We start from the raw sequence: 23,347 nt of genomic DNA, 5'->3' as shown, positions 1-23,347 counted from the left end.
AGAAAACAGCAGTACTTTGTGTATCCAGTCTGCAGACCAAGCAAGAGAGCAACAACCTTCAAATCTCCACAAAGCTGCCACTGATGTTGGTCATAGTTTATGCACCTCAAAAGTTGTTTCATGTTGTCCTAGGTTTCCTTCATATGGACTGCATGACCAACTGGAATTGATGGCAAAACATTGCCATTATGCAGTAAAACAGCTTTAAGACTCATCTTCGATGAATCAATGAACAGTCTCCACTCATCTGGAGCGTGAACGATGTTGAGGGCTGCCATCACACCATCGATGTTGTTGCAGGCTACAAGTTCACCTTCCATGAAGAAGAATGGGACAAGATCCTTTTGACGGTCACGGAACATGGAAACCCTAACATCACCTGCCAGGAGATTCCACTGCTGTAGTCTGGAGCCCAACAGCTCTGCCTTACTCTTGGGTAGTTCCAAATCCCTGGCAAGGTCATTCAGTTCACCTTGTGTTATGAGGTGTGGTTCAGAGGAGGAGGATGGGAGAAAATGTGGGTCCTGTGACATTGATGGTTCAGGACCAGAAGTTTCATCCTCTTCCTCGTCTGACTCAAGTGAGAATGATTCTGGTGCATCAGGAACCGGCAGTCCTTCTCCGTGGGGTACTGGGCGTATAGCTGATGGAATGTTTGGATAATGCACAGTCCACTTTTTCTTCTTTGACACACCTTTCCCAACTGGAGGCACCATGCAGAAGTAACAATTGATGGTCTGATCTGTTGGCTCTCTCCAAATCATTGGCACTGCAAAAGGCATAGATTTCCTTTTCCTGTTCAACCACCGGCGAAGATTTGTTGCACAAGTGTTGCAGCATATGTGTGGGGCCCACCTCTTGTCCTGATCTCCAATTTTGCAGCCAAAAGAAAGGTGATAGGCTTTCTTAACCATAGTGGTTATACTGCGCTTTTGTGATGCAAAAGTCACTTCACCACAAACATAGCAGAAGTTATCTGCACTGTTCACACAAGTACGAGGCATCTCTGCTCACTTTGGCTAAACAGAAATGTGTCCCTTTGCAAAATCACTGACAAATAAGAGAGCATGACACTGTATGATTTTTAGAGCTGATATAGGGCAATTTGTTCAGCAGAGTGATGTAAGCTTCGTTATGATTGCATCATCCATGACTTCTAGGAATAACATGAAGCAATTCATATCATGTATGACGCAATACCAGCTTCAGATTGCATCATTCATTGTTTTGCCTAAAAAGCAAGTACTGTCCAAACCCAGCCATAGATTTATTCATAGATCCAGTCAAAGATGTATTTTAGTCATTTCTGGTTTAAATTGAGATCCCTTCCCTTTAGAACTCACTTATCCTCTGCCATTCCCAAGTCAAGGGTCGTATATACTGACCCAATAGCATATCTTGAAAACTAGAGCCAATCAACAATTTTAAGCATCATTTTCGTTCTCAGTGACCCAGAATTACTAAAGTTTGACTACATTTATTTCAGAAGCATTTTGGCTGTAGAGCAGTGTTATAGCCTCATCCATGGGAAGGGCAATCTTGGTCGATGATGCCGGTTGTAAGATTTTTAACAACTTATGTTGTTTCTCCTGCACCTCATGTAAAGCAATTTCTTGGTTGTTTGCTACTCTTTTGAAGAGTTCTTGGAACTGTTCCAGGTCATCTGGTGTCGTAGGGGTAGACGGCGTCACTGCTTCGTCTGGTGTAGAAGATGAGTGTGGGGCAGGTGGTGAATCATCCAGGTCTGCCTGAGATAGTATCTCTTCCTCTTCTATCTCGGTCTCAGGGGGTCAGAGGTTTCTCTGTGTGGTAATGATGGGTGTACTCTGGAACCTCTTGTTGCTGGGGAAGGGGGACCAGAATAGGGGTTCTGGTATGTGGGCCAAGGACCCCATTGTGGCCATTGCATGAGGTAAGGTGGTAATGGGTAAGGCCAGTGCTGTGCATATCAGGGCTGTGAATGCTCTGAGGGATGGGGCTTCGGCTTCACAGCATTCCATGTAGGTCTCAACTGTGACAGGAATGAATGTTGAGAGGAGAAGCGGGTGTCCTGCATGTCTCCTTCCTTGCCACTATGCATGGAGGGTGGTGCAGGAGATGAAGGATGGTACTATGCTAGGTAGCTCGGGGAATGTTCGGTGCCGAGCAGTGGTGACTGCGGTGACGAAGAAACTGCTATGTCAGCAGGACGCAGGAGTTGTGCTGGTCCCGCCTTGGGGTTGTGGTCGACCGTTGGAGCGCTGACCGGTGCTGGGTTTGGCTTGTTAGACGGCATCAAGTCTTGGGTCGGTGCTGGTGGCGGCAGCATTGATCGCGGTGCCGCTGCCTGTGCCGTGCTCTGCACCGGAGTCATCGGTGCCATGGAGGAGACTTGATGTGTCAACTCCAGTGCTGCGCATTGGGGCTCAGCAGGGGTCCGCTGAGGAATGGTGCCGGAGGAGCCCGGTGCCTTGTAAGTGCTCACTCTGGATGAGTGCAGCACTGAGGGTAAAGACCTCACTGGGGAAGCTCTCTTTTTCTGAGAAACCCTTGCTGGAGAGGTCGAGGCTCGTTTCCTGACAGTTTTGGAAGTCGGGGCCTTATCAGAGCTCAGGGATCTCGGTCTTTGAGACTCCCCGGAGAACGTCTCTTGCGGAGGTTGGAGGGATTTCTCCAGCAGAAGCATTTTCAAGGGGAGATCCCTGTCACATCTTGCCCTTGATGTTAAGTTGGTGCAATGTGAGCATTTCTGGGAGATACGAGTTTCTCTCAGACAGCGAATGCAGGATGTGTGACCGTCAGAGACCGGCATCAGTTCACAGCAGGAGTCACACTTTTTAAATCCTGTTGAGCCGGGCATGATTACAGTTAAGCCTCTACCGCCTCTCAAGAGATAAGGGTGGGAGTTAATTGTAAAGGTAAACTGTAGAAACTGTTCCCAAACTGGGCTGTTAAGGGGAGAAAAAGCCTCCTCCTTCTTCTTCGCCAGTCGGTTTCTTTCTTTCTTTTTTTCCCCCCTTTCTTTTTTTTTTTTTTTTTTTTTTAAATAAAGAAAAACCTCTAAGGAAACTATGTAACTATGTATAGACTAAGACTAACTAAACAACGTAACTAAATATAGACTAAAAAGAAGTTCCTTTGTAACTTTGTTGGGTTTTTTTGTTTGTTTGTTTTGTTTGTTTTGTTTGTTCAGAAAGTATCAAAGAGAGCTCAGTCTGCAGCAGAGGATGGTTGAGAAGAAACTGGGGGGATGGTCGTGGGGGGCGCGCACTATAGGAGGTGCGAACAGCTGCACGAGACGACTCCTGTGCGCGCCCTTCCCCCGGCCAACTACTGCTGCGAGAAATCTCTGGCGCAGGGACGCACCGACAGCTAGAGTGGAGCACCCACAGGGACACCACTCGAAGAAGTGATGCTTAGGATGTTATCTGAGCTATAAATTAAGTCATTAAAGTGGGGTTCTTTTCACCCCTCCCCCTTGCAAAAAAAAAAAAAGTCGACAGTTTAAACCCACACAAAAGGATTCTAGAATTATAAAAGAAATTAGTTTTAATAAGAATAAGAACTCTAAAGTCTTCATTCTACAATTGTTAAGGAAGAACAGTTATGATTGGAAAATCTTTTACAACAGATATTAATTACTTTTAACTCATTTTCACTTGTAGGTGAAAACCCAGTTGTTCCTCAAATGTTTAGGATGGAATAACCTTCTCTGGAAATGTATACTTGCAAATGTGTTGTATCTAAATGCAAGCCTTCATATAATTGCTTGATAAGACTGTTAAAACATGTTACTACTTTTATATGTACAAACATAGCAAGATCATTTGATGCTATAACCGATTACTAATGTAAGAAGCCATCTGTGTACAGAAATATTTATATTAATTGGGAGTTGCTTAAGCATTACCAGATAACTAACTCCTTAACCAAACTCAAAAGCAAAAGTTTCTTTTCCAAGGAAAGGTAAGAACAAAGGACAATAACTTATTTGAGAACTATTAAAGTTTACAAACTCTCTAAGAATTATTTATGTTTAAAAAAAAAGACTATTTTGAGTGATGAAAGACTTTTACAGAGAAAATAAGGAGATTTTGGACTCATTTGAGACAAAATTTCAACTCTTATTAAACCCTGATGGAACTAAAGGGATATTTCAGAAAATGGACTAAATAAAAGAAACAGTTCAAACTAACTTTAAGGATGTTCTGAGAATTTCCCGCCACAAAGATAAAAGTAATTAGACTCCTGGTGCATATATGTTAGGAGACTGCATAATCATGAGCTGGAGATACTACCAAGACAATTCCATAAAGGTGTTTAGCCAATGAAAGGCAGTGGCTGATATCTGAATCTAGCAAACCCTGAAAGAGGCATGCCTTCCTTCTTTAGTGAAATTATGGAAAGAGAAAAGTATAAATCTATCTGAACTGCACAAGCAAGCAGTAACACTCTCCTCACAATAGTCTCCTAAGCTCGGCCTGCTCAGCATCTCTACAAGCAAAAAAAAAAAAAAAAAAAACAGCAGCAACCAGACAACCCCAAGAAGAACAAAGGAGCAACAACATAGCATCAAGAAGTAACCACTAGCCCAACACTCCTCCCCAACAAGAAAGAAAGAAAGAAAGAAAGAAAGAAAGAAAGAAAGAAAGAAAGAAAGAAAGAAAGACTTAATAGATGTGATAATTTTACTTGTTCTTAACTGTGGTGTCCCCTAAGGCCAGGCAAAAAAAACCAGGTGACAAACAGTGGGAGTGACATCCCTGAATTGGGATTAAGAGAGAATTATTAAGATTTGGACTATCATTTTTTGTTTCTCTACATTATATATGTTTAGAATAAAATTACTTGCTGCTCAACAGCTTAAAATACCACATGTATAAAGATGTTTCTAGGTTTTTAGAAAAAATAACTAATAAAACAAATTCTATCATGTGGCACCAGAGTAACATCTACATGGTTCATCGGCAGGTTTGGACCCTTTAGCTTCACCACCTCTAGCACTTGAGCTAACAGAACAACTGATGGTGAGTAGTAGATTGTTATCCTTAATGTGGAGCAGCATTAGAGGCGGTGAGACACGCACTTTGCCAGTAGGTTTCACAGATATTTGATGACATCAGAGGAATGTTGTGACTCAGTAATCTTGGATTCCACTCCAGACTCTGGAGAGAAGCGTACTCTAGTGGGTAAAAACTTCTGCCCATTCCCCACAAGCCTGACCTCCTTCTGCATTGTCCCAGTCTTGTCTCTTCCCCACCCCTAGTTCCTTGTCACAGTTTCTTTGCCCAGCAAGTCCTAGTGTCACCCCACTGGGCTCACTGTCCAAGTCCCAATTTCTCCTCCATTCCCATTCTATCCCCCTCACCACATCCAATCTCAATCTCTTTGCCCAGCCAGTCTCAATTCTCCCATCCTGGCTCCTCATCCAATCAGTCTCTCCCCTCCCCCAACCAACAGCGATTCCTAGTCTCCCTTCCCAGCCTCCTCAACCAAACTCAGTTTCTCCCCCCACTGAGACTTCGCCTCAGTCTCACTCATCCGTGGCTTACTGTCCCAAGCCCTTTGCTCAGCCAGTCCCATTTTTCCCCCCTGTATCCCAGCTCCTTGTCAGATCTGTCTCCCCACCTCCATTTCCCCCCACACTGGTTGCTAGTCCTAGTGTCTTTATCTAACCAGTGCCAGTTTCCCCTCTTTTTGCTAATTCCAATCCCAGGGTTCCCCACCCTCAGCCAATTGGCTGCCAGCCCCTCCGTCTCATTTCCCTCAATACAGCTCTCAGTCCCAGACTCCCCACCCCTAAGTACCAGTCTTCTTGCCCAACCTGTCCCAGTTTCTTCCCCACCTTCACCAGATTACTTGTTCCAATTTATTCCTTTCCCTCCCCTCTTATACAGCTTTTGTCCCCTGTGCATTTGAATAAGACCGCATCCTCCTCCATGCTGCCTAGAAGCCAGCATAGGGGTCATTGACAACACAGAAGAGAGGGGCTCTTAGTTCCAGTGCCTGGATCCACCCTGGCCTAGAGTGGCAATTGAATGGGAGTAGCCATTAAAAGGGAAAATCCAGCTTCACCTAGCTGCAGAGATCATGCTCAGTCGCTCTGTGGAGATAGCACATATGCAGTCTCGTCAGCACTAGGAGTGGAGAGCTCGACCTTGGTCAATGAAGGCAGAATCTTCAGAGATTTTAGCTGCTACAAATGAAGTCCCGACTGAGCATATGAGAACTACAATTTTTCAAAAGCTTGTAACTTGGCCAAATTTGGGCAGATTTTTCATGAGTCAGCAAAAGGCATATGCATCCCTGATACAAAGGCCACACTCATTTCAAGTCTCTGCTCCATAGCATAGGTGCATTAGAGCTATTTAAAAAAAAAAAAAAAAAAAAGGGTTTCCAGAATTTTTTTTAACAATTGGCAAAACACGGTATTTTTCTTTAGCCTCATGGTCAGAAATGGTTGAACCATTTTGGCTGAAATGTTTAAAAAATAAATCAGCCTGAGGCAGACATGGAAAATTTCAACAAAATGGTCAAAGTTTGGCAAAGTTATAAGCAACTTAAACAGGGTCTTATAATGGGAAGAGTTGTGTAACCTTAATAATAGGCAATACTACCAGCACCACCTACAATAAGGAATTACTGGGTGAGGTCCTAATTATCTAAATATAAATATGAAACTAAAAACAATATCAAATTAACTGTCCCGATGGGGCAATTCACCTTAAATTCTTCCACAATAATAGTCAGGGCTTCATGTCCAGCTTTCCTCATGTCTTCTAACTCAAGCTTGTGTTTCTCCTGTTTAAAAAAAAAAAAAAATGTTACAAATATTATACAATAACTACATGGGGTTAACAGAATCACATAAATTGAGATGCAACATCCAGTCAACCAAGTACACCTCTTTCCTAGTACAAGATTGTTCCTCATATTTTCTGATGTTTTGTGCAAACTAGATTTAAAAGTCTCAAGCAACAGAGTTTCTATCACTTGTCTTTAGATACTATCTTCCTGCCCACCTCAATTCAGTGCTAAAAAGTCATTCCTAATATTCAGCTTAAGTTTTCCATTTCTTCCTATTAGTTCTCTTTGTGCCATACTAAATACTTCTCCATTCTTTATATTTATACCCTTTAAATATCTGTATACCTATTGTCTTTTTTGTTGTTGTTATTATTATATCTATTACCCTAATGCCTTTGTAGTTTCGTGACTAAGATGTTTTAAATTTTGATTCTCTTTTGGCTTAAAAGGAGTTGGGGTGGTCAGTATCTCTCTGGATCAGAACTTTATGACTTACCTCAATTTAATCCCTCAAACCCCATGACTATTTTTATTACCTATTTTTTAACTCAGGGAAAGGCCTTGCTATGACAGTTTCTGTAAGGAGTCTTGTCAGCCTTCTAGAAGACTTATAAAGGAAAGCTTCAGGCCTGATTCTTTCATCTCTAGTCTGCTTAAACTTTGAACAGGGGAAGTATAAGTCGTAAGATGGAGATCTTTCAAACATTCATTTGGAGTAACCTGGAAAATGCTTGGAAAGACCTTAACAGACTTTACATCTAAGCTGCCTTTGAATTCTGACTTGTTGGGATGATTCCAGAGAATCTATTTATTCTATTACTGCTGTGATCCTGAACTATGAACACTAGAAGTCACTTGTATGTATATTTATGTATGTATGTCTTTTAACTGTTTGCAACTCTCTTTTTTCCATTTATTATTAAACCTTTAGTTTTAGTTACTAAAGGATTGGCATCAGCGTGATTATTGGGTAAGATCTGAGACTCATTGACCTGGGGATAAGTGTCTAGTCCTTTGGGATTGGTGAATCAGATTTTCAGTAACCTCTCACTATATGGGATGCCTAAAGGGGACTGTGTTTGACTTCTTGGTAACCAGTGTGGTATTACAGAGCAGCTGTTTTGTTACTGGCTTGGTGAATCTAAATATAAAATAAACCACCAGTTTTTGCGGATTGTCTGCCCCATTTCTTGCAGTCTGCCCTGAGTAAGGCATTATCAATGTGGCCCATCCAGGTACCCAGTCACAAAGGACTATTATACGGCACGAAAATACATTTTTTTTAAGTGCCATAATGTTCAGTGAATTCATATTTAGTTTACTGTCCACTATCACCCCTAGATATTACTATTACTGCTTCCCAATTTTCTTCCTTTAAATAATTATACATTCTGAAGTATTATATACCACATTATTGCATTAGCTTGCAATTTTCTAAATTGAATCTTATTTTGTTATTTTCTGTACATTGTTCTGAATTCTCTGGGTTACTTTGCATTATTTCTCACTAATGGCAGGTGTTCACAATTACTTTCAAATTTCACTGTCATGCTATTTACTACTACTCCTATATCATAAATTAAAATATTAAACAGACCTGTCTGTAATCCATGTTGAACCCTTAGTACACACCTCTCCCCAACTCAATACATTGGGTTTTTTTGTTATTTTTCTTATTTTGCCAGTTTTCAGCACATGATGTTCTCCAAGCCAATCTGAATTAATTTTCAATTAAAATTTAGAGACCATACCAAATACTTTACTCACATAGAAATATTACACCTTCTGCATTCCCTTCATACATTAACAATTCTAACAAAAAGAAATGTTGGTGAATTGGGGGAAGCACTAGAAGATAAATGGAACAGTATAATGTTCACTGTATCTAAAGCATCTGTCAGCTCTCTGTAACCTGAGTTTGCAATTTGGGCATCTTGTTAGATCTTCTGTTGCTTTTTGAGATAGTAACCGGGATCAACGCATTTTTTTCCATCTGTGCCTGTTAAGGAGGTTGAAACCCTTTCTCCCCCACCCCCAAATGTGGGTCTTGCTACACTGGTCTACTCTTGAGATTAAGCTATTACAGTGTGCTGTTTCACAGATCCAGTTGGGCTCCCATTAGGGTTTTACACCTCTGAAGTGTGTGGGGGGGGTAATCTGTGTTCAGGAAGGCAAAGCTCCCCAAATTTGTATATGCAGTTCCTCTCAGCTAATAAAAATGGCTGAAGAGAGACAACAAATAGAGGAGATTCTTCCCTTTTTATAACCTTGCAGTCCCCTCTGTTAGCTGATTCTATTCAGCCTCAACATGTGACCACAGTCCCTGACGAGATGATCCATTGCCTACTTACCTCCCCCTGGAGGTCAGATTTGAAAAGCTCTGGGTGACAGCCCTCTCTTTGTCTAAGGGTGCTAAATTTGAATAGGTGGTCATTGAAGTTTAACAACCGTCTATTGTCAGCCCTGTACTACTGTCCTTTGGAACTTCTATCCATCACAGAAGTAAAAGACTGCAAAAGCAAACACCTGGTTTACACTCAAAATGGAGTTTGCAGTCTGGCACACAGTGTTCATAATCTCACAGAATATAAATTATGCAGATTCTCCAAATCATCACAGTTGTACCTGAAGACACGTTTTAAATCCATTTGAAAACCTGACCTCCAATGCAGAAGAACACTCGTCAAGCAGGATATTTTGCAGTGAGTACACGACAACCTGTGCTACATGACCTGCACTGCTACTTATTGCTTTCTGGGCAGAATTTGAAGAGTTGGTTTCAATTTATAAAGTTCTAAATGTTTTGAGACATATTTACTTGAGATCCAAATCTTCTTATGTGCAATATGCCACAGTTGCTATTAGCAAAAGCATTTAATTGGGAGCCCTCATACATTAAGAGAAAGGGTCTACTGGCCAATCACTCTCCCCAGTGCCACCTTGACTCTGGAATCTCCCTTCTTAGAATGTTTTTGTGGGGTTGTGATCTTTGGAAAGATGATGAATGGGGATGTTTTGCTCATTTTAATTAGTTAGAAACTTTTTTGATGTGAAAACTACTGTTGATTTTTTATTTCCCAGTTGTATTGTAATTGTAGAAATTGTTTAAGAACCTAGGGTTAATATTCAAAGATATTTAAGTACCTAAAAATGCAGATAGTTGTCAAGTGCGATTTTCAAATGAGCCTAGGCACCTAATTCCCATTGAAGTCATATGGGTAAATAAATACCTTTGAAATCCTGGGCCCTAGACCCTAGAATAGGATGTATTTTATGTATTTTTAAATTTATGAAACATTTTATTGCCTAATAAATGTTTATTTCATCAGTTAGATAGTACATCATGAATGCCCAACTAACACACATCATCCTCTTCCACTGCAGAACAATATCCTACACAACAAACTATTTTTCAAATTAAAGAACTGTAATAAGTATGGAAATTAAAATATAATTTAATACAGATACTTTATGTACCCAAGTGATAACAGATTATAGTAAGTGAAAGCAGTATTTAATGAAATTTAAACATTTTAATTGTTTGCTACATCTCTAGATTTTTCAATAAACAATGAGTCTGAATCACAGCTTTTTACATTGGCATACCTCCTGATCTATATGCAGCAAAAGTATTTGGCTACTTGAAGGTAATCACCTGTAAGAATTTTAGGAGCAATATTGAATATCAGACTCAAAGCAGAAGATTTAATTGCGGCCGGGGCAGGGGAGGATTTTAATATGCAAATACACTACTATGTTTAGATATAGTCCTCGTGTGATGTTAACATCTGGTTGTATAAGTCAGGTCACATCATGTAACTCATATCAATGACACCACATGCTAACTCAGACATTGTAAAAAAACCCACACTTGATATGCTGAGAACTAGCAACTTTTTTAAGTACAAAAGAATAGAATCTACTGTATGGGAAAAATATGGTCCAGAGCTTAATATCCAAAACTTCACAAGTCATTAGCAAATTAAGTTAGCTGTAAGAAGTGAACATGGGAAAGTGCAGAAAGCAAGCATTTCCATGCCACTATATCTTTGATCATAGATATGGAGAAGGGGACTGCGGGTAAAGATCATTTTCAGTAACAATTCTGGCAGAACAGCATTGGAGAGAAAATGTTATGAATTGAAAAAGCTTTAAAATAAAAATAGTTAAAGGGTCAAGACAGGAAAATATTTTTTCAAAGATCATTTCAAATGTAAGTGAGCAATACCAAGATTGATGGGATTAAAAATGTTAGTTTCACTGTGAGAACATTTGATTTTAGTTTAAAAGATCAGGTCCCCTCTTCGGCTCGAATGGAGGCATCTGAAAAATGCAAAACAGAAGGATGACCACCATGTGTGCCCTGTAAACTTCTCTTCATAGTGAATCTTTCAAGTTTTAATATAAAATAACTTGTTCATACCCACATCTAAGCAATACATGCTAAATCTAAACTAGTAACTCATGCCCATGGGATTATTACATTCAGATTAGGTTATAAATAGTAATATGAAAATGCCAGATTAAGCAGATGAGTACCGTATATACTCGTTCATTAGCCCGTTCGTTTATAAGCCGACCCCCTAAAATGGATAGATAAAAATAGCAAAAACTGTATGACCCTTTCATAAGACGACCCTATATTTCAGGGGTTGGCAAACTTTGGCTCCTGGCTTACATTAGGGTAAGCCGCTAGCGGGCCTGGACGTTTTGTTTACCTGGAGCGTTCACAGGCACGGAGCCCCTCAGCTCCCAGTGGCTGCGGTTTGCCGTTCCCAGCCAATGGGAGCTGCAGGAAGTGGCGCCACTTCCTGCAGCTCCCATTGGCTGGGAACGGCTAACTGCGGCCACAAGGAGCTGAAGAGCTCCATGCCCGCAGACGCTGCAGGTAAACAAAACAACAACAATGTATTATTCAGCGGCGCGGGCCAAGGGATGTGCTGGCTGCCCTTCCCGCAGCCCCCATTGACCTGGAGCGGCGAACCGCGGCCAGTGGGAGCCGCGATCGGCCAAACCTGCGGACGCGGCAGGTAAACAAACTGGCCCGGCCTGCCAGGGTATTTCCCTGAACAAGCGGCGGACCGGCTTTGAGAACCACTGCCATAGAGTTTTAAAATATTCAAATTTTGGTGTAGACCCATTTATAAGCCAACCCCCGCTTATGAACGAGTATATACGGTACTTAAAAAAATTATGAATAATTTTTTCACAAAAATCAAGAAGAGATGGATCACTGGACATGCTAGTGGTGAAGAAGAAAGGACAATAGGAATACAAGTATAATGGGGACAAAAATAGGTAGAACCCACAAAGCTGAGTACCTCCTAGACAAAAGCTGTATCCAGGCATCCCTGCAGGTCAAGCTTGTAATGCTTTGTGAGTGCGTGCCACCTCGCATATTTTTTCAACCAACACTTTAGATTTAGCTCACAACATGGGCTGCAAATATGTAAGAATGTGCTTTAATTCCTTCTGATGGTGGCAGGCCTTTTATTTTTTAGGCTTGTCAAATACAATTTAATATCCTCGTGGATACAGTGTTCTTTAGTGTCTTCTGACCTCACCACTTCAGATGAAAAACAGAGGAATAGGAAATTACACTTTCTGAAATTCTGAGTTTTGGAAGGGTAGATCTTGACTGATCATCTAACAAACAAGTTATGCCGAAGTAGTTTGGTTTTTGTGTGTGTTGTGGACAGAAGGGTGGAATGGAAACATCTGGTGATCAATGGAATACAGGGTTTTTTCTTTCATATGAATTTGCCCCTAGGGAAGATAGCACTTATGTTGATCCACAGTGTGTATCAGAAATACTAATTTGATTTTAAGGAAATATAGGGAAATTGGAAAGTGGGTCTGAAAATGACTCAAGAATAATTCTGAGGTTTCATCTCAGGCATATGAGGATTTTAGGTGGTTTTATATTTTCTGCCTCCTGAAAGATCTTTAAGTGTGATCAGCCTGACTTTGGGGACCAATTTCTGTAAGTTTTGGCAAACCTCTGATGAGACTCTTGCTGTTCCATTCCTTTATTTGATCACTACTTCAATGGAGGGAATGATCCAAGGAAGACTGAGATTTAGAATGTCACTAACAAACAAACCTGTCTTCTGGATGCTCTCATGTGACTCTTTTTGCTCTCTCACAGCTGGAGACCCGTACCAAGATGTTCATAAATAAGTGAAGGCATAGGCTTGTTATGATGTTCTAACTAGAACCTTTGTATATGCGCTGGGTGCCACTGAGAGCCTGAAGAGGAGGCATTTTGTACTGAAAGTTAAAACATACAGAAGCAAACTGTAGGAAGTTATTGTACAATGGCTCTTTCTCAGCCCTTTCAGTTTAGTGACCCCTTGTTCAAAGTTAAAAAAAAAAAAAAAAAAAGTGATCCCCTTATATTTACTACAAAAGTAATACAAGAATGTAACAATTATAAGTCTACATAGATTTTGTGTTTATTTCATGAAGTTGACACAGAATCATGACTTTGATGGCCAAATGTGTGTGGGCAATGGGGGCACAAGTGTTGTTGTTTTTTCTTTAGATTGCAATAAAATTTTCAATACCTTATGACCTCCTTGCTTGCCTTTCATGAGTGCCTGGGAGGGGCTGGGTGGGTTCTGACCCACAGCTTGAGAAACAATATTGTATCTTTTCAGAATGTGCAGCAGGCTTCTGAGACATCTATTGAGATTATACCTGTTCAAGTAAGTATAGAATGTGTGTCTAAAGTGCTGAATTTCTGCTCTCTCATGTGCTTATTCAGGGCCATTAGGTTGAGCACTGTTCTGACCCCCTCATACTCTCAAGAACTGAAAAGAACATCAAACAGATGAATATTAATCTCTCTTGTTGTGGCACTGGTTATCACTCTTTTGAATAGATAAGGATATACTTAAATTTACAGAGCAGTCTAATTGTGTTCTTTTCCATTTAGTCATGTGTTCTTTCAGTTGAGGACCTATAGACTGGAGGTGGACCTTTCCCAAGCTAGCTAGAAAAGAGAGAGAGATGCTCAGCAACTAGATATTGATCCTCAGTGACAAAGTGTGCAGTTGCCATGTCAACAGAATGCCAACTGGCTGCAGCTGAGGCCTAAAAGGAAGATCCTTTTCATTGCAATATTCAAAAAATAGCTTTTCCCCTCAAAACAAGCAAAACAATTAACAAGTACCTTACATCGAACCAATATATGGGCTGTGGTCAGTTCCATGTAGGGAAAATTTCTAATCCACATTTCTAGGTATTCTCTTCCCTCAAGGAAACCTGCACAATCTCTACCACTTCCAAGTAGTCAAACAGTTTCTTGACTGAGCCTTCTCTTCCCAGGGAAGTCCATAAAAGCCTGTGAACCCAGTTTCCCACTAAGCCTCTAGAGATGTATGTTGCCTAGTTAGTACAGCTGCATCAGAAGTTTGCCTCCTATCCTTTCTATTCTGTTCCCTCCTCAATATTGAAGTTGGAGGGCTCTTCCTCCGGGCAGGTGTTAGAGGTGAGACTGTCTTTTAGATGGGGATTTAAATTAAAGTGCCAACCCCTTCATGATCTGGCACAATGTGATGTTTGTGCCTCATCACAGGAGGATTGCACACTGGGAGGATTTGGGATCTCTGGAGTTCTGTAAGGAGAACATAGAATTTAATGTATACGTTTTTAAAAGCTTTTATCTGAACTGTGACTTTTTTCCTCCTTCCTTATAATGAGACTGATCCTCTGGACCTTTCCTTGGATGGTGGAACCCACTGGTGCTAAAGAGATTTTTTCCCGTGGCATACAGCCAGACAGTGTTCTTTGTAATTGCAGCTGGCAGAATTGTGTGTAGGCAAGGGAGAAAGGATACCAACTGAGCTGAACTTTTCCTCTTCATCTAGTTCAAGCTGACTCCTTTTATTGTACCCAAGAGCAGACAAGGCAACTAGAGTACCCTCACTGGTTATGGGTAGGATGCCTTGAACATACAGTAAGTATGGGAAAACTACTGCTCCTTAGTTTTGCAGCCAATGGACTGCTGTTGTCTTTGTTTAGGTTTGCACTCCATATGGAAGAAAGATAGAAGCATGAAAAGCTGGAAGGACCAGGAGAAGAAAATTTTAGTGAAAGGAGGATACCGATGAACATATCTGAAGAAAAAAGGGAATCTGAATGAACAAGTGGGAACTTCCTGAACTGCCTCACAGACAAGTCCAAATAGAAACCTGTGGGAATGTCATCCAATGGCCGCCCTTCTGAATTGCAGATTCAGTTACCAACTGTCACAACCAATGAAGGGACCAGACATACCAATTCAAAAGGGAAACGAGGTTTTATTTCAAAATAGCCTTCAAACAACAACAACAACGATCAGCCCACCAAAATGAATGCATCAATAATATTACAATCCCAGCTCTTAGGCTGTGCAAACAACACACACAAATCCAGAGCACTCAGTACATCCTGCACTACATAAATGAAGGAATAATTAATAATACTGCCATTAAGCTGGTGAAAGAGGCCTGGTCTCCCAACTATTCTGCTCTTGTGATCAGGCAGAGAACTGAAATTAAAGGAAGATGGAAAAATCTTTCATGAGAATATCAGTAATCATCATTTGGAAAGGAATTCAGAAAAGTAATAATGTTAGAATGGACAAAGTTTGGAAATCTGCAGCAGCAATCAGTATGAGGCTGCACTTATTTGGGAGAAATAATATAATGGATGGAGAAAATACTGATTAGGATAAAGTCCTTAAAATATTGCCTGGTATTATTAAAATACACCGCTACCTCAATATAACGCGACTCGATATAACACAAATTCGGATATAACGCAGTAAAGCAGTGCTCCGGGGGGGCGGGGCTGCGCACTCCGGTGGATCAAAGCAAGTTCAATATAACGCGGTTTCACCTATAACGCGGTAAGATTTTTTGGCTCCCGAGGACAGCGTTATATCGAGGTAGAGGTGTATAATGGAGTAGTAATAATCCATAATGAAACATCTTAGGCCCCCTCAGGACAATTGACATTCTATGTTGTTTACATAAAACTAGTCATGAAACATATTAAAAACATGTCAGTAATATATTAAACCAAATCCATGTTATAATAAGCTCAATACATGTTTCTATAATGGCTGGGAAAAGATCAGTGTTACCACATAGAATGGCAGCTACATGTTGGTCCCAGGCCCCTGGGACTCCCAGGCCTGTCCAACCGCCCCCTCTCCCCTAACCGCCTCCCTGCCCCTTATCCAACCTCCCCCCCTACTCCCCTCCCCCTTACCATGCCACTCAGAGCACCAGGACTGGCAGCCACACCGCCTGGCCGGAGCCAGCCACACTGCCGCGCAGTCTAGGAGTACTGAGGCAGGCCGGCGGCTCTTGCCGCCGCGCTGCCCAGCAGGAGCTCACAGCCCCGCCGCCCAGAACGCTGGTGGCACAGCGAGCTAAGGGTGCATGGGAGGGACCGGGGGCTAGTCTCCCTGGCCGGGAGTTCAAGGGCCAGGCAGGATGGTCCCACGGGCCGTAGTTTGCCCACCTCTGCACTAGAGCATGCTATTATACCAGATACAGATAAGTACCGGTAACTATTTTTGTTTATCATAGAATGTATATTCTGTTATTATAAGAGCTAGGGCACAAGAGTGTCTTCAGATCAACAGGTTGTAAGAAAACCAAACATTTTGTGCTGCTGGAACGGAGCCAAAACAGGCTCCTCATCACCTGTGCTCCAGGTTAAATCCCTAAAGCAGGGAATGTAGGCTAATCAGCACCGCTCCCCCACAACTGCCCAATGGGTGCCAGAGTCTCTAAAAGCAGGGAGGAGCTACTTGGTGCCCCCTCAGCAAGTGTCTCCTTCCCTCGCTGCTGGGGCTGTCCCCCCTTCACTGCCAGACCCATCAAGTTCCCCCAACAGTTGAGATAGGTATGTAGCATTTGTGAAATATGCAACAGAGAACATGGAAAATAAGGTGAAAAGATATTTCTCTAGAAAGCAGCAAAAATAAATATAAATAAATCATGTTTCTTCATGTTAATTACAAAATTTACAATGTTCACACACTGTGTCCCAGAAGCAGTCTTTACTAATTCTTCCAATTATAAGGATTGCTCTGGCTCTTAATGTAAGCCAAAAAGACCATTATTTGTATTCATAGTGTACTACAATAGCTGACTTTACAAAGAATAATTAAGTCAATAAGGTAGTGAATTGACTTCCATGAGAAATTTCTTAATATACTGGTTAGGACACTTCCAACTTCTGCTGGAGCTGAGCAAGTGTGAATGTACCAGTCTGCTGGGACAGATTATGATTGATTAAATGTGAAAAACTATGTTAATGCAATGCTATGGTGGAGATTTTACATGCCCAAAAGTAAGGAAATATAAGGTTCTAATTCCCACAGCCATAGTAACTCAACCCCTTCAGCATTTGTAGTATATTATATGGCTCTCTAATGTGTGAGCATTAATCCCTTAAACTATTACATGCAAAAAGACTATGGATGAATTCTACTCCCACATACGGTACAGTGCTGGGAATCCAGAGTATCTCCAGTGAAGAAGCAGAGCACAGAAGAGAAAGGAAAGAGATGAGTTAACTCATCTCCTGTCCTTCAGCACAGAACTCTAAGGACACGTTTTATTATTACTACTACTACTTTATATTTTGCTAGCACCATAGTGTGACCTATTGGATTTGTAAGGCAATATTATCCCTTTTACACAGGGGTAACTGAGGCACACATTACTTAACCAAAGCCAAAAAAGAAGCTTGTGGCACACCTGGGAACTGAACTAGTAATTTCATGCTCTAATAAGAATATAACATTAGGGATCTATTATCGACCACCTGACCAGGACAGTGATAGTGATGATGAAATGCTAAGGGAAATTAGAGAGGCTATCAAAATTAAAAACTCAATAATAGTGGGGGATTTCAATTATCCCCATATTGACTGGGAACATGTCACCTCAGGACGAAATGCAGAGACAAAATTTCTCGATACTTTAAATGACTGCTTCTTGGAGCAGCTGGTACGGGAACCCACAAGGGGAGAGGCAACTCTAGATTTAGTCCTGAGTAGAGCGCAGGAGCTGGTCCAAGAGGTAACTATAACAGGACCGCTTGGAAATAGTGACCATAATATAACAACATTTAACATCCCTGTGGTGGGAAGAACATCTCAACAGCCAACACTGTGGCATTTAATTTCAAAAAGGGGAACTATGCAAAAATGAGGGGGTTAGTTAAACAGAAATTAAAAGGTACAGTGACTAAAGTGAAATCCCTACAAGCTGCATGGGCGCTTTTTAAAGACACTATAATAGAGGCCCAACTTAAATGTATACCCCAAATTAAGAAACACAGTAAAAGAACTAAAAAAGAGCCACCGTGGCTTAACAACCATGTAAAAGAAGCAGTGAGAGATAAAAAGACTTCCTTTAAAAAGTGGAAGTCAAATCCTAGCGAGGTAAATAGAAAGGAGCATAAACACTGCCAAATTAAGTGTAAAAATGTAATAAGAAAAGCCAAAGAGGAGTTTGAAGAACGGCTAGCCAAAAACTCAAAAGGTAATAACAAAATGTTTTTTTTAAGTACATCAGAAGCAGGAAGCCTGCTAAACAACCAGTGGGGCCCCTCGATGATCGAGATAGAAAAGGAGCGCTTAAAGACGATAAAGTCATTGCGGAGAAACTAAACAAATTCTTTGCTTCAGTCTTCACGGCTGAGGATGTTAGGGAGATTCCCAAACCTGAGCCGGCTTTCGTAGGTGACAAATCTGAGGAACTGTCACACATTGAAGTGTCACTAGAGGTGGTTTTGAAATTAATTGATAAACTTAACATTAACAAGTCACCGGGACCAGATGGCATTCACCCAAGAGTCCTGAAAGAACACAAATGTGAAATTGCGGAACTATTAACTAGGGTTTGTAACCTGTCCTTCTGTACCCAACGACTGGAAGATAGCTAATGTAACGCCAATATTTAAAAAGGGCTCTAGAGGTGATCCCGGCAATTACAGACCGGTAAGTCTAACATCGGTACCAGACAAATTAGTAAAGAATAAAATTGTCAGACACATAGAAGAACATAAATTATTGGGCAAAAGTCAACTTGGTTTCTGTAAAGGGAAATCGTGTCTTACTAATCTATTAGAGTTCTTTGAAGGGGTCAACAAACATGTGGACAAGCGGGATCCAGTGGACATAGTGTAGTTAGATTTCCAGAAAGCCTTTGACAAGGTCCCTCACCAAAGGCTCTTACGTAAATTAAGTTGTCATGGGATAAAAGGGAAGGGCCTTTCATGGATTGAAAACTGGTTAAAAGACAGGGAACAAAGGGTAGGAATTAATGGTAAATTCTCAGAATGGAGAGGGGTAACTAGTGGTGTTCCCCAAGGGTCAGTCCTAGGACCAATCCTATTCAACTTATTCATAAATGATCTGGAGAAAGGGGTAAACAGTGAGGTGGCAAAGTTTGCAGATGACACTAAACTGCTCAAGATAGTTGTATGGGCTTTTGAGACCAGAGTGGCTGAATTGGAAGAGCTAAGGGAGACAGAGAGGTACATACACAAGACTTTCTGGGACATAGTTGAGTTGTCCCATCCTGTCTAATAGTCTTTGTGCTGTTGAGGAGGATGAAAGTCTCAGGGAAGGAAAACTTCAAGCTGGAGCGGAAGGAAATGATCCTAGTTGGGTCCCTCCTTCCAGATGATATCATGCTATCTTCTCGCACTGAGGATACCTCTCCAGGGGTTGGACCCCTGTTATTAGGAAGAAATAGGTAACAGTAATCTGGGATTTGATTACTAGAAATATAGAAAATTGGGTTTGTGATGAGCGGGAGAACTGCATGGTGAATTGCCTGCCGAGTGTCAAGATTTCAGATCTCTTGAGACATCTAAACAGACTTATGTTTAGTGCTGGGGAGGAGCTAGTGGTCATGGTACATGTAGGTAACAGTGACATATGGTAAAGTAGAAAAGAGGTCCTGGAGGCAAAATTTAGGCTGCTAGGTAAGAGGTTAAAGTCCAGGACCTCAATGCTAACATTCTCTGAAATACTTCTAGTTCCATGTGCAGGAACAGTTAGACAAGCAAAACTGCAGGACCTCAATGCGTGGATGAGTCAATGGTGTTCGGAGGAGGGATTTAAGTTTAGTTGGAACTGAGGAACCTTTTGGGAAAGGAGGAGCTTATACAGGGTGGATGCGCTCCACCTAAACCAAAACGGAACCAGACTGCTGGCATGTAAAATTAAAAAGGTAGAAGAAGATATTTTAAACCAAGGGTTGGGGGAAAACTGATAGGTGCAGAGAAACACATGGTTTGGACAAACACATCCCTTAGGGGCGGATCTGTTAATGGGGATACTCTATATCCAAGTAAAGAGGAGAGAAGTTGATAAAGTACAGATAACAGGAGTACTTGTGGCACCTTAGAGACTAACAAATTTATTAGAGCATAAGCTTTCGTGGGCTACAACCCACTTCTTCAGATGCATATAGAGTGAAACATATATTGAGGAGATATATATACACACACACATACAGAGAGCATGAACAGGTGGGAGTTGTCTTACCAACTCTGAGAGGCCAATTAAGTAAGAGAAAAAAAACTTTTGAAGTGATAATCAAGATAGCCCAGTACAGACAGTTTGATAAGAAGCAAGTGTGAGAATACTTACAAGGGGAGATAGATTCAATGTTTGTAATGGCTCAGCCATTCCCAATCCCTATTTAGCCCTGAGTTGATTGTGTCTAGTTTGCATATCAATTCCAGCTCAGCAGTCTCTCGTTGGAGTCTGTTTTTGAAGTTTTTCTGTTTTAAGATAGCCACCCGCAGGTCTGTCAAAGAATGGTCAGACAGGTTAAAGTGTTCTCCCACTGGTTTTTGAGTATTATGATTCCTGATGTCAGATTTGTGTCCATTAATTCTTTTGCGTAGAGACTGTCCGGTTTGGCCAATGTACATGGCAGAGGGGCATTGCTGGCACATGATGGCATATATCACATTGGTAGATGTGCAGGTGAACGAGCCCCTGATGGTATGGCTGATGTGATTAGGCCCTATGATGGTGTCACTTGAATAGATATGTGGACAGAGTTGGCATCGGGCTTTGTTACAAGGATAGGTTCCTGGGTCAGTGTTTTTGTTCAGTGATGTGTGGTTGCTGGTGAGTATTTGCTTTAGGTTGGGGGGTTGTCTGTAAGCGAGGACAGGTCTGTCTCCCAAGATCTGTGAGAGTAAAGGATCATCTTTCAGGATAGGTTGTAGATCTCTGATGATGCGCTGGAGAGGTTTTAGTTGGGGGCTGAAGGTGACAGCTAGTGGTGTTCTGTTATTTTCTTTGTTGGCCCTGTCTTGTAGGAGGTGACTTCTGGGTACTCGTCTGGCTCTGTCAATCTGTTTTTTCACTTCAGCAGGTGGGTATTGTAGTTTTAAGAATGCTTGATAGAGATCTTGTAGGTGCCTGTCTCTATCTGAGGGATTGGAGCAAATGCGGTTATATCTTAGAGCTTGGCTGTAGACAATGGATCGTGTGGTGTGTCCTGGATGGAAGCTGGAGGCATGTAGGTAAGTGTAGCGGTCAGTAGGTTTCCGGTACAGGGTGGTATTTATGTGACCATCGCTTATTAGCACAGTAGTGTCCAGGAAATGGACCGCTTGTGTGGATTGATCTAGGCTGAGGTTGATGGTGGGATGGAAATTATTGAAATCATGGTGGAATTCCTCAAGGGCTTCTTTTCCATGGGTCCAGATGATGAAGATGTCATCAATGTAGCGCAAGTAGAGTAGGGGCGTTAGGGGACGAGGGAATGGCTGAGCCATTACAAACATTGAATCTATCTCCCCTTGTAAGTATTCTCACACTTGCTTCTTATCAAACTGTCTGTACTGGGCTATCTTGATTATCACTTCAAAAGTTTTTTTTCTCTTACTTAATTGGCCTCTCAGACTTGGTAAGACAACTCCCACCTGTTCATGCTCTCTGTATGTGTGTGTATATATATCTCCTCAATATATGTTTCACTCTATATGCATCCGAAGAAGTGGGTTGTAGCCCACGAAAGCTTATGCTCTAATAAATTTGTTAGTCTCTAAGGTGCCACAAGTACTCCTGTTATTTTTGCGGATACAGACTAACACGGCTGCTACTCTAAAAAAAGTACAGATAGGAACTGAAGAGAAAGTCAAACGAAAAAGAGCCCATTCAATTACACCACATGAAGGCAGACACACTTAATACGAACAAATGTTTATAAATGCTTGTATGCAAATACAAGACGTCAAAAATACTAAGGGTGAACTTGTGTGCCTGGTATTAAATGAGGATATTGATATAACAGGCATCACAGAGAGTTCGTCGAAAAATGATAATCAATGGGACAGAAATAGTAGGGTGCAAAATATATAGGAATGACAGAGTAGGTCGCCCTGGTGGGAAAGTGGCACTATATGTGAAAGAATGCATAGAGTGTCAAATATAGTAAACATCTTAAATAAATCAAACAGTACCATAGAATCTCTATGGATAGACATCACAGGCCAATAAACCTAACTTTGGTACCAGGCACAATGGTTGAAATTATAGTAACGAGCAGAATTAGCAGAATTACCCCCACCCAAGTCTGACCTGTACCTCATCGTGGTGGAGGGGGTGTAACATCTGAAGTAGGGGATTGCTCGTTGGAGCTATGCGATCAGAGATGAAGGCTTGTCCAAAATATCGCCTTGGGCATTATGCGAGACGGATAGAGCCAACGTGAACCCTGAAAACGATGGCTAACACAGGTGATGAAGATGCAGGGCAGCATCTGCACCTAGCTACCTGAGGCGAAGGAAGTTGCTGAGAGACTCAACGGCTCGGGTTGCACAGCGTGAAGCCAGTACTGGTAGACCAGGAAAAGGGTCGCGTTACTGCACCTCTGTCTCATCCCAGTGGGATGAGGTATTTCCCGGGATAATCATTCGCTCTTGTTTTTTTGACCATGAATAACCTAGTACTCAGCACCCGGGTTAAAGCCCCTGCCTTACTTTCAGCCACAGATGCCTTGTCGGTGCTGTCTCCCCTCGGTGAAAACATGACGGGTTCGTGCCAAAGCCGCCCTGGGGATGCGTGTCCTCTGATGTCGGCAGGCCCGTCTGCAGTACATTGTGACAATGCATCCAATTGTATCTGGGATCTCTGACAGTCCACCAAAATTGCAACTTGTTGAAAGTCCATGCTAGTGAAAGTCCATTGTGACAGAAGTCCCGTGTCACTTCCAAAAGCCAGTTTGATCATGGAATTTTCCATGCCTCCATATTTGAATTCAGAAACTGAAAAATATTCTCTCCAGTGGCACTTTCTGTACACGTTGGGACCGATAGCAACAAGGTGATCGCTTCACCTTTGCTGTCATCAGAATGCTGAACGACTATCGGGAACAGCCTGATGTTGCTCACATCATTGCTGTCATCAGTGGCTAGACTAAATGATGAATGACGCATGCTTTCTGCTAAAAGGTTCACGCTGTCACATTCCATCTCTTTTATAATGGCTGTCACCTTTCTGCATGGACATACTTATTTCCTG

General features: G+C 41.7%; 1 protein-coding gene across 1 annotated transcript in view; it reads right to left on the bottom strand.

Annotated features, from left to right (window-relative positions):
* The window catches only part of CCDC91 (coiled-coil domain containing 91), a 325,679-nt gene that overhangs the window by 176,771 nt on the left and 125,561 nt on the right, over nucleotides 1-23,347 (bottom strand). Inside the window, exon 7 of the mRNA XM_065420717.1 lies at nucleotides 6,703-6,780. Within this exon, the coding sequence (XP_065276789.1) occupies nucleotides 6,703-6,780 (78 nt within the window). The remainder of the gene's footprint in view (nucleotides 1-6,702; nucleotides 6,781-23,347) is intronic.

Source organism: Emys orbicularis, chromosome 1, assembly GCF_028017835.1.
Source record: "Emys orbicularis isolate rEmyOrb1 chromosome 1, rEmyOrb1.hap1, whole genome shotgun sequence".
Lineage (NCBI taxonomy): Eukaryota > Metazoa > Chordata > Testudines > Emydidae > Emys > Emys orbicularis.
This window is presented reverse-complemented; position numbering and strand designations above follow the sequence as displayed.